The sequence below is a fragment of the Ceratotherium simum genome, chromosome 16 (genome assembly GCF_057802395.1).
Source record: "Ceratotherium simum simum isolate JZ-2026a chromosome 16, ASM5780239v1, whole genome shotgun sequence".
In the NCBI taxonomy this organism is placed as follows: domain Eukaryota; kingdom Metazoa; phylum Chordata; class Mammalia; order Perissodactyla; family Rhinocerotidae; genus Ceratotherium; species Ceratotherium simum.
This window is the reverse complement of record NC_141915.1, coordinates 45,298,698-45,310,995: the sequence shown is the minus strand read 5'-3', so window position 1 is coordinate 45,310,995 and position 12,298 is coordinate 45,298,698. Positions and strand designations below refer to the sequence as shown.

Below are 12,298 nucleotides of genomic sequence, written 5' to 3'. Positions count from 1 at the left end.
AGGAAATCACTCAAAACTCCCTCACCCAAAGTTAATCTCTGACAACATTTTCGGTATGTGTCTTTCCAACATTTTTACATTTTAATGGTGTTTAGTCTTAATTCTCTTTAACAGCAAGCTTTGTTTCACTTAGCAAAGTATACTGAACATTTTCCCTTGTCAACATATTATTCTATGAGCATTATTTTTAATGACTGCATAGTATTCCACCACATGGCTATATCCTTCCTATCGTTCTAAACTAAAACTCAATTGCTATCATAAATAGAATCCTGATGATGAATTTTCTTAGGCATACATCTTCTCACTAATTTTTTTTCTTAAAATAAATTTCTAGAATGATGTCAGCATCATGGTGGAGTAAGCTTGCCCCATTGAACTCTCCCCCGCTAAGATACAACAAAAAGGACATTCATATACCAACAGAAGACATTCACACAACACAAAACATGTCTGAGAGACCCAAGCAGCTGTACATCTAAGGCTGAAGGTGCTGGAACCCCCAGAGGAAGTGGAAGGAGGTAGAAAGAACTCCCTTCCTTCCCCAATGACAGTGACCCTGAGACCAAAACCACATGGCTCTTGGACAGAGAAGGGGAGGGGTGGCCCTCCGCAGGAAAACTGTTATTCTCCAGGTCCCCTCACAGCGTGTGGGGAATTCCCTCATGGAGGGAACAGAACTGTTGCAGGGATGCCTTCACTGAGCTAGCACCTACAAGAGTAGATAGCGAGGGGGGAGCGAGAAGCCCCTGGGATCTGGGAGGTGAGAGTGAGCGCCCCTCCCCCCCACCAGGCACTTCAGCTCAGCGGCGCTGCAGCCTCAGCTCAGTGGTACTCTAGCTCAGCCGAGCTCTAGCCCCAGCGGCTCTGGCCAGACCATATGCCAGCCCCTGCCAATCTGGCCCCGGCCCCCACTGCTCCAGCCTGGCTGCACACTGGCTCCTGCTGCTCCGGCCCCTGCTGTTCCAGCCCCTGCTATTCTGGCCCAGAGGCATGCCAGTTTCTGCTGCTCCAGCCCCGGCTGCTCTGGCACCCACTGCTCTGGCCCGGCCATGCTCCAGCACCAGCTGCTTCAGCTCCAGCTGCTCTGGCCCAGCTGTGCTCCAGCGCCAGCTGCTTTGGCTGCAGCTGCTTCAGCTCAGCCACACTTCAGCCCAACGGTACTTCAGCTCAGCTGCCCGGCCAGAGCGCCTGCAGATCGTGGTGGGCTCAGAATACACAGCTCTTGACCCCCATCCAGTGGTGGCAGGTGGAAACCACAACCAGATATTTTCAGTATGAGGAAAACTAAGCCAACACCATCAGGCACTAGGCAAAAATATATTAAATCTTCAGAACAGAAGGAAAATGACAAGTGCCCAGAAATCAATCCTGAAAGCACAGAAATCTAACCTAAATGACAGAGAATTCAAAATAGCTATCGTAAAAAAGCTCAACAAATTACAAGAAAATACAGATAGACAATTCAACGAAATCAGGAATTTCTTCACGATAGAGATTGAAACTGTAAAGAAAAACCAATCAGAAATATTGGAGATGAAAAACACAATGAAGGAGATAAAGAAAAATCTGGAATTCCTCAAGAACAGAGCTGACAATATGGAGGAAAGAATTAGCAATATTGAGGATAGAAATGTAGAAATTCTGCAGATGGAGGAGGAGAGAACTAAGACTAAAAAGAAAGAAGAAACTCTCCGAGAAATATCCGACTCAATTAGGAAATCCAACATAAGGATTATAGGTATGGGAAAAAGGAGCAGAGAGCTTGTTTAAAGAAATAATAACTGAGAACTTCCCAAACTTGGAGAAAGAACTGGAAATATCAGTGAATGAAGCCAATAGATCTCCTAAATATATCAACATGAAAAGACTTTCTCCAAGGAATATAGTAGTAAAACTGACAAGTCAGTGACAAAGAAAAAATATTAAGGGCAGCTAGACAAAAAAAAAAAATAAATAACATACAAAGGAATTCCTATCAGGCTCTCAGCTGATTTCTCAAGAGAAACTTTACAGGCTAGGAGAGAGTGGAATGATATATTCAAAATTCTGAAAGACAAAAACTTTCAGCCAAGAATACTCTACCCAGTGAAAATTTCCTTGAGATATGATGGAGAAATAATAACTTTCCTAGATAAACAAAAACTAAGGGAGTTCATTGCCACAAGACCCCCACTACAAGAAATGCTCAAGAAGGCCCTCATGCCTGAAAAAAAAAAAGAGAAAGGGGATACAAAGCTTTGAACAATGAGAAAAATAGGTAGACAAAACCAGAAAAATTACAGCTCTCTATCAGACTGGGTCAGCAAACAATTATAAAATCAAAGATTAAGATAAGGAAAACACCAAAAATAAATATAACCCCATCACTTTAAATACAAACTCACAATACAAGATCAAATAAGTTGTGACAACAATAACTTAGTAGGGGAAGAGGTACGGGATCAAATGGACTTAGTCTAAGGTAATAAGAGGCCATCAGGAAATGGTCTCTTCCATGAGATTTTTTATACAAACCTCACAGTAACCACTAAACAAACAATCAGAACAGAATCACACACAATAACTAAATAGAAAACTAAGAGAATCATCATACAGAACTACCAAACTGAACGGATACTCCGAAACACATGGGACGAGAAACAAAGCAAATGCAAAAGAACCAGTAAACAAGCAATAAAATAGCAACATTAAGCCCTCATTTATCAATAATCATCCTAACTGTAAATGGAATGAATTCTCCAATCAAAAGACACAGAGTGGCGGGATGGATTAAAAAATAAGACCCAACGATATGCTGCCTCCAGAAAACACATCTCAGCTCCAAAGGCAAACACAGGCTCAGAGTGAAAGGATGGAAGACAATACTCCTAGCTAATGGCAAACAAAAAAAATTCTGGCTGCACATGCTCTGCATCCATAGGCAAGTTACTTATATACTATGCACAATCCTTCTCACTTTACCTTAAGGAGATCAGAGTTAACTCAAAGATTGAAAAAACAATCAAAGCAATGAAACTGACTAAATAGATTACGAATCTAGGCTACAAGGCCTTGGTCATTGCTTTTTCTTCTCTATATTGTCCCTGAGATTTATTTACCCTGACGTTTTTCCAGCTATTACCTCCACGAGGTAATTACGTGGCCAAATTATATCTCCAACTCTCCCAAATTTCTATTTTTCTGTGTATTCTCTGAGGTACCATCATTGCTACAAACTTGAAATAAATGTTTTAAACTGGATTCATTCCTTCATTCACCTTAGTTGGAAACCGTAGTTACCTTTCTGTCTTTAATTTCTGTTTCTCTCTAACCTCAGTCATCATGACCAGTTTTTTCCCCTTTCAGCATCTCTCTCATTCATTTTTTTCTTGCTAGTCCGACACTTACCACCCTCGTCCAGATCCTCATCTCCTCAGGCCTAGATTATTTCCAAAATTTTCTAAATATTATTAAATACCACTCTTTCCCTCTCTCAATCCAATTTCCACACAGCAAATAGAGTGATCTTAAAATTGATCATGTCACTCCACTGTTTAAAAACAGTTCATTGGCTTCCATTATACTTTGAATTAGACTCAAATTCTTTACCTTTACTTTTATTAAAGACCTTGAATAATGTGGTTCACGCCTGTCACTACAACATCATCCTTTGTCAGTTTTCTCCTTTTCTTACTAGACTCCAGCCACAGTGGTCTTTCACTCTCTTAAATATAATACATTGTTTCCTACCCTATGACTGTTCACAGCCTCTTTCTTCTGTCTGGAAGATTCTTCTTCCAACTCTTCCAGTAGCTGATTTTTTCTCATCCTTTAGGTTTCAGCCCAAATGTCACATCTCAGAGCATGCTTCCCTGGCCATCCCATCTAAACTAAGTCACTGCACCTTAATTCTCTACCTCATCCTTGCACATTTTCTCCTTAGCATTTAGCACAACTTGTAGTTGTTTGTTCATCTGTCTTTCTTCAATAAGATCTCTGGGGTCAGAAACCATGTATTTACCTATCTTGCTTGCCAGAACAGTGCCACTCACTTGCTGATGAATGAACTGAATAAATGGTCTTCCTGTTTCTAGTATCTCCTTAATCCAATCCACTGTTAAATCAATCTTTAGAGCTTAGCACCTGACACTCTCTTGCCCAAACATATTGAGACCTAACTATTTTGAGCCTAACATTTAATATCCCCTCCAATCTAGACCCACCAACTATCTCTCATTCTTCATCTTTCAAATCCTGCCTTCCTCTCTGATCTTTTCTTCCCTTCTAATCTATAGGTCTCAATGTTTTCTTGCCTTCCCTCTACCTACCTAAATGTTACCATTCTTTCAAAGTCTTCTCCATTTTTTCATAGGAATCTCACCTTCACCTGAACTCCAAAAATAATAAATACATATCACTCATTGGATCTTGTAGTATATTAGTCATATTTTTTTATTTTATATAAATGGCCTATATTTTCTTCTAGACTTTAAGATTCTCATGGCCTAACTCTGTCATGCATATGTTGTGTTCAATATATCTGCATTATGTGTGATTGTGATAATATTAACCTGTAACTTACAGTATAAAATTAATTTTTAAACTAAACCATTAAATTATAATACAGTAAAAATAAATCTCTTGCACTTGGAATCCAACACTTGCTTGCTGTGGGATCCTAGGTAAGGTACAATCTCTTTGGGCTTCATTTTTCTCATTCTTTAGGCTTCATTTTTCTCATTCTTTATTATAAGACACCTACTTAGGGTAATCATAAAGAATAAATGATGTGAAATAAACTATGTAAAAGTACCTGGTGAAACATCAACTACTACACAAATGTATTATTATTTGCCAACCATTATGATATTATTCAAAACCAAACAAAATAAAATAAATCTTTAGAAACTGTGAAGTAAAACTACGCACAGGGCCGGCTCCGTGGCTTAGCGGTTAAGTGCACGCGCTCTGATGCTGGCGGCCCGGGTTCGGATCCCGGGAGCGCCCCGAGGCACCACTTCTCCGTCCAACGTGAGGCCGAGTCCCACGTACAGCAACTAGAAGGATGTGAACCTATGACATACAACTATCTACTGGGGCTTTGGGGGAAAAAACTGAATAAATAAAATCTTTAAAAAAAAAAAAAAAAACTACGCACAGTTTCTCCCCTAAGATACCTTTTATACTGAAAATAAGAGTTGGAGAAAAATTTTGTTAAATTCATAAAACATTAGATTATTAACTCATTTTTAAAGCGAGTTAGAACTTTTCAAAGTTATACTCAAAAGTTAGGGAGATATTTCATAGAGGACAGCCATCACACGATGCCACAAAATATTTCTTGGTGCCAAAATCAAAAAGACAAAGATTCAAGTTAGATGGATCACTGATCCCAATAAGTTAAATATATATATTTCCAGCAGAATGAGAATTCACATATTCTCTATGCAACTGTAAAAAGGAATGAGAAAGCTCTTTATGTTCTGATATGCACAAATATCCAAAATATATTGTTAAATGAAAAAAAAATCAAGGATACAGGATGATGTATACATTATGCTTCCACTTATGTAAAAAATTTGTGGAAGGATAATATATATATATTCATATTTTCTTGAATGTTCATAAAAATCTCTAAGTATTATATACATAAGAAACTAAATACAGTAGTTAGTTATTGGGGGTAAGAGGTGGGAACTGGAAGAATAGAAGACCAGTTTGGAGGGAGATTTTCACTGTATATTTTTATATACGTTTTTATTTATGATACGTGTGAATGTATTATCTAACCAAAAAACTTAAATTTTTTAAGTAAAGCATTTTTCAAGGTCTCGTATTTTTGGCATCCTTGTTAGAAGGCATACTATTTGCTTCAATTATGAACTTATAAGTAATGTTAAAAACTAGATTTAAGTGAACATAAGAAACTCACCTTCGTTGGAACTCCTGAAATACTAAATGTGTACCAGTCATTTAATCTAGTAGCATATTAGTTATATTTTTATGTAAGTGTACCATCACTTTTCATTTATGGTAAATATTTCCTATATTGTAAATGTGTATAAAACTTCCTAATTATTCTCACCTCTAAAATCTTGAAAACGCTTATTGCTCTTCAATGCTAAAAGGGCAGTCTTTAGGGAAACATCTCCCTTTTCTGTAAAGACAAAAATAGTACAAAGATAAATTAACAAATTGAAGAAACATAAAGGACTTTCACAGTGAGCTAAATTGGTTCACTTACTGCCCCCTTAAAGCATCTTAAGATTTTCTACCTCTATAAACTTTTGTCCATAATGCTATCCACTTCTCTATCTATCCAAATCCTATTCATGTCAAAACCACTCATAAGTCTAGTTTCCTAAAAGGCCTTCCCTTGAGCCTATATTCCCCTCTAACTACTGTTTTTTTTTTTTCCTTTCCTTCACAACCTAATTTCTAGAAAGAAATGTTTTTATTCATCATATCCTCATTCACATCTCAAACTGCTTGCTATCTGGCTTTCACCTCCCCTGAAACTGCTTTTATCAAGTTCACCAGTTAAATATTTATTACCAAATGAAATGAACACTTTTTTCCTCCTTCAAATTCTTTTTTCTCTTTCTTTTGTCCATACAGCCTTTTCTTGGTTTCCCTGCTACCATTCAGGTTGCTTCTTCTTAATGTCCTTTATAAACTATTTTTTCTCCACCATTACTTAAACGTTAGCATGCCCCAGTGTTCTGTCCTTGGCCCTCTTCTCATTACGCTCTATATACGTTTCCTGAATTTTCCTGTAACTACCAACTGTATGTTGACTCCCAAGCATCTATTTCCAGCCTAGACTATTGTCTACTGCACATCTCCAGCTCTATGTCCAAGAGCACCTCGAACACAGATAGCCTAAGCTGAACTCCTCATCTTTGCACTAAAACCCAATTCTCCTCCTGTATTCAGTATCTTATTAAAAGGCATCACCATGAAATCAGTCTCCCAAGCCAGAAATCTGTTAATCATCCTCAATTCCTCTCCCTCTCCCTTCCCTAACTTAATCAAACAACGATGAAGTTCTGCCTCCTAGATCTCATATCTCCTCCCTTCTTTCCATCCCTAGAGCCAACGTCTTAGTTCAACACTCATAATTTTAACCTGGATTATTGCATGCCTTCTAAAATGTCTCCTTGCTTCCAGTCTTGCCCTCCTTCAGTCCTTTCTCATCACTGCTATCAGAATGCCCATCATAAAGTGCAAAATCAATCATGTCACTTGTCAACTTTGAATTCTTCAATGACTCCCTAGAGCCTTCAGGATAAAGTTCAAACTCTTCTGCTCAGATAAAAACAAAAACAAAACCCTTCTTGATCTCTTCTTGACCATACGGCCACTTCATTTCCCTCTTTCTCTTTCCTACTATGCACCACCAAGTCAATGGTCAAACTTTGATTCACATAAACATGAACTGCAAAGCTTGTTGAAAAAAATACATACACACACACGCATGTACCTTGGCCCTGATGCAGATGTTCTGAAGCAAGAGATCTAGAATGAGATCAAAGCATCTGGGGTTTTAACAAATTCCCTCGGTAATTCTGATGTAAATCAGTCTGAGATCCACTGGTGTAAGTCCTACTGGACTACTTAAAGAGTTCCTTGATTTCTCCATGAACTTTGTTCTTCTACACTTTGCACATACTGAGCATTCCTTCCTAATCCCTTCCAGTCCCCTTCCCTGCACTCCCAATTCTTAGCTAGTTCCTACTCATATTTCAAAACTCAACTGCAATGTCATCTCTTCCAGGAAGCCTCTTCTGACTACCCTATCCAACCCTGTGTGGGTTAGGTATCTATTGTATATGTTCCCATAACACCCTATGTTTACCTCTATCATAGTATTTAACAATCAGTGTTCCCATTGTTATCTCAATAGATTGTAAGCTCTTTCGTCTTTATATGTTTAGTGCCTAACAAGCAATAGGTGCTAACTAAACTTTCATTGAATGAATGAAATAGCTCTCCCCTGAACTCTTAAACAGCTCAGTATCATCACTTGTGTAGGAAAAATTTAGTCTTTCCCCCTGTGTTTCTCCTTTACTCTTACAGTACTTTCACGCTCACATTTCTGACACTAGATGTGTGGGGTTTTTTCCCCACAGCAAGCAATTCTCTGCCACACCAGCTGAGTGTTCTACAATTTAACTCTATTCTGACACTATGTACCTGGAGATAGCATCAGATCCATAGGTTAAGGGCTCAGTTCCACGAGACTGCCCCCACGCCCATTTCAGATGCCAATCGCGAGTAGTAGATGCCCAGGTTACCCATAACTTCTGTCCAACTTAGCTACAAATTGGGGGTTCCCATGACCTCTACCCCTTGGATTCAGTTATTTGCTAGAACAGCTCACAGAACTCAGGGAAACACTTACTTATGTTTACCAGTTTATTAAAGGATAGGATAAAGGATACAGATGAACAGCCAGATGAAGAGATACATAGGGTGAGGTCTGGAAGAGTCCTAAGCAAGACTTCTCACATAGGCATGGTCAATTATTCACTCCATTTCCAGCTCCTCTCCCCTCTTGGGAGAATTGGGGGTGGGGCTGAAAATTCCAAGCTTCTAATCATGGCTTGGTCTTTCTGGTGACCAGCCCCCATCCAAGAGACATCCAGGAGCCCACCCAAGGTTGCCTCAGTAGAACAAAAGATGCTCCTAGTGCTCCTATCACTTAGGAATTTACAAAAGTTTTAGGGGCTCTGTGCCAGGACAGAGAATGAAGACCAAATACATATTTCTTATTACAAATCACGATACCAAGATGCCCTCTTGGCACAGTCGACAGCACGACTCATAAATCACAATATCACATCACTGTTTCCCTGGCAATTACTCAAACACTGCCATGTAACAGTGCACATTCACTGAACTTTTATATCCTATATTGTCATATACCCTTTTGTTGTTTATATCTTGTCTCACCAGCTAGACCAAAAGTTTCCTGAAAATGAATATTTTATATTTATTTGATTACATTATTTATTACATAACACCTTACATATAACAGGCACTCAAGATCAGGTCTGCCACATAGAGCCATGCAGGTCATGCACTGCACAACACCAAGGGTTACTGTTTACACAGATGACAATGTGCCCCAGAAGTTGTGCTATGCAGTGGCCCCAGTCAATATGAATGGTGAAGCAATGCCAAAACCCATTTAATAACGTAAAAAAGAAAATACTTTTAGGAATTGATTTTAAATTAATAAAAAAAACATAACAATTAGCAAAATTTGAAATTTATATATTGTTTTCTCTGAAAGCTGTTAGGATTCACATTCAACCTTGTGCCATAAACATCTCATGCAGAGGGGAGAAAGTCCTCCCTTAGTCTCTTCCTGGCTAAAACAGTTTCACTTCAGCACAATCTTCTCAGAAAATTCCATCACCTTCCCTGATTTACACAGTGGATGCTAAAAACATACAAACAAACAAATATACCCAGAAAGAATCAACATAGGATACTTCATGGGGCTATAAAAGCCAAAAACAAGAAAAAAATCTTACTAATCATTTTCAAAGATTTTTCTATCAAGATAAATTTAAGATCTCAGTAGACTTGCTCTGTTAGAGTGTTTTTTCCATTAGGATAATAAAGAGAAAATTGTTGGGGAGTGATGAACAGAGGGTAAGGAGGGGAATAAAAAATTATCACCACTTTATTCAGAAAACCAACTCATAGTTATTATATATACCATCAACATCAACCATTTTCTCTAACATCTGGTGTTCTTCAGGCTTTACAGAAACATTGAGGTCATAAAGAGCATCTTTCAAGTCATTAACTTGAATTCTGTTGCAGCTCATCACGTTGACATTATTGAGGGCAGTGTGTATATCTGAAAGCAAATAGGGATTCTGTAAGTCACTTAATACCCTTTGGGAATAATTTTTTATTTTCTACACTTCTGAACAATAATGTACCTAAAATTCTACAATATTGTTCAAATATAAATCTCAATTAACATTACCTCTACGATTCCAAAATTAATAAAATTAGCCAAAAATTCCTTTATTCCAAGCATTTCCCTGAGATGACCAGTTTTGTTTCAATATAAAAAAAATTAAGTTGACTGAGTTTTTTAATTTAACTGAATAAAAAAATCAATTTTTAAAAATTAAAATACAGCCATTATTGCATCTCCTTAGGGAAATGTTTAATTTTATATCAGTGAGATTGATTTCAGGGCTTATCTCTGTCTATATGAAACTGCCCAAATTTCACAGTATAACAATATTAGTCCTGAATTTTTTTCTACTTACATATTTTGCTGCTCCATTCATTTTTTGCTTATATCTCATAACTTTTTACTCTCTTATTAAAAGTTCCCCCAAAAGTGTGGGAGTATTAAGGTTTTCAGGAATATATTGTGCCTAAAAATAGAAATGGCCTTGATTGTTTAACCTAAAATATACCTATTTACAAAGGTCAAAATCCACAAAATCTGTAGATGAAATGTAAACTGTAGAGCTTCAAGGTTACAGGGGATAGATGTAAAGGTTTTTCTATGAAGAAAATAAAAATCTAGAGGTTCTTTCAAGTTGAAGCACTCTGCATTTCTCCCAGGTCTTATCTAAACCTCTAGGAGATTTCTCCTCTAAATAAGTTCCTTAAGATTAGAGCCATGCCTCTAACCGCTTTATCAATGAGTCATAGAAATCATCATATACTCAAGGTCACTGTTTGGATCATAATCTCCAGTTTACCTAAGAGAATATAAGAATATCTTTTAAAAAGGAGGCAAAGTACAGAAACACAAAAGAGTTGTAGAATTAACTTATTAGATAAGACATTTTCCAATAAATCTTAGTTCATGAGCCCTCTAATTTCTCCAATAACTCCCAGCATGTTTTTTTGTTGAAATTTACAAAATGATCCTAAAATTCACATGGCAATGTAAAAAACCTAGAATAGTCAAACCAACTTTTTAAAGTATAATAAAGTTGGAAGACTAATACTACCTGATTGATTTCAATGTTTAATATAAAGCTACAGTAATCAGATAATGTGGTATTAGTGTAAAGATAGAGAAAAGATCAATGGAATAGACTGAACAATCCAGGAAAGAAAAAATATATATATATATATATGATTTTCTACAAAAGTACAAAGACAATTTAGTGGAGAAAGTAGAGCCTTTTCAACAATGGTGCTGGAACAAATAGATATCCATACACAAAAAAAAAGAACTTTGATCCATACTTTACTCCATATACAAAGATTAAATCAAAAGGGATACTACACCTAAAATGTAAAACCAAAAGCCATAAAACTTTTAGAAGAAAACATACAATAAAACTTTTGTAACCTTAGGTGAGGCAAAGATTTCATACAAATGACACCAAAAGCCCAATCCATAAAAGAAAAAAATTTATTAATTGGACCTTATCAAAATTAAAATTAATGCTCTTCTAAAGACACTGTTAAGAAAATGAAGAGACAAGCAAAAGATGTAGAGAAAATATTTGCTAAGTATATATTTGATAAGGAACTTGTATCTAGAATATATACAGAAATAAAAAAACAAACAACCCAACTTAAAAAATGGGCAAAAGATCTGAACACTCTGCCAAAGAAGATATATACATGGCATATAAGCACAAGAGAAGATGCTCAAAATCATTAGTCACTAAGGAAATAGAAATTAAAACCACATGAGATACCACTATACACTTATTAGAATGATTAAAATTAAAAAGACTGACTATGTCCAGTACTAGCAAGAATTTGTAGGAACTGGAACTCTCATACACTGCTGGAGGAAATGTAAAATAGTATAACCACTTTGGAACACAGTTTGGCAGTTTCCTAAAAATTAAACACATCTACCATATGATCCAGCCAATCTTTGGTAATTACCAAAGATAAATGAAAGCATATGTCCATACAATGACATTTACACAAATGTTCATAGCAGCTTTATTTGTAATAGCCCCAAATAGGAAACAACCTAATGTGTATCACCAGGTAAGTAAATAAACTGTGGTAAATCTATAAAATGGAGTACTATTCAGTAATAAACAAGAATGAACTAATGATACATGCCACAACATGAATGAATCTCAAAATAATTATGCTGAGTAAAAGAATCCAGCAAAAAAGAGCACATCTATTTATACAAAATTCTGGGTAAAGCAAACGAATCTATGATACTGGCCTAAGACAAGATTGACATGAGGGAAGCCATATCGTAACTTAGAATAACCTCTAACCAACCCACCCAGCTGTATATCTTTACCTTGCATGTAGCCTAGGTGATAAATAGTTACCCTCTGGGAAA

General features: G+C 36.8%; 1 protein-coding gene across 1 annotated transcript in view; it reads right to left on the bottom strand.

The window, feature by feature from the left end:
- Positions 1 to 12,298, bottom strand: part of LOC147915047 (uncharacterized) — a 111,770-nt gene that overhangs the window by 60,683 nt on the left and 38,789 nt on the right. Inside the window, exons 11-12 of the mRNA XM_087441351.1 lie at positions 9,713 to 9,856; positions 6,068 to 6,139 (exon numbers count right to left, since the gene is read on the bottom strand). Coding sequence (XP_087297477.1) covers positions 6,068 to 6,139; positions 9,713 to 9,856 — 216 coding nt within the window. The remainder of the gene's footprint in view (positions 1 to 6,067; positions 6,140 to 9,712; positions 9,857 to 12,298) is intronic.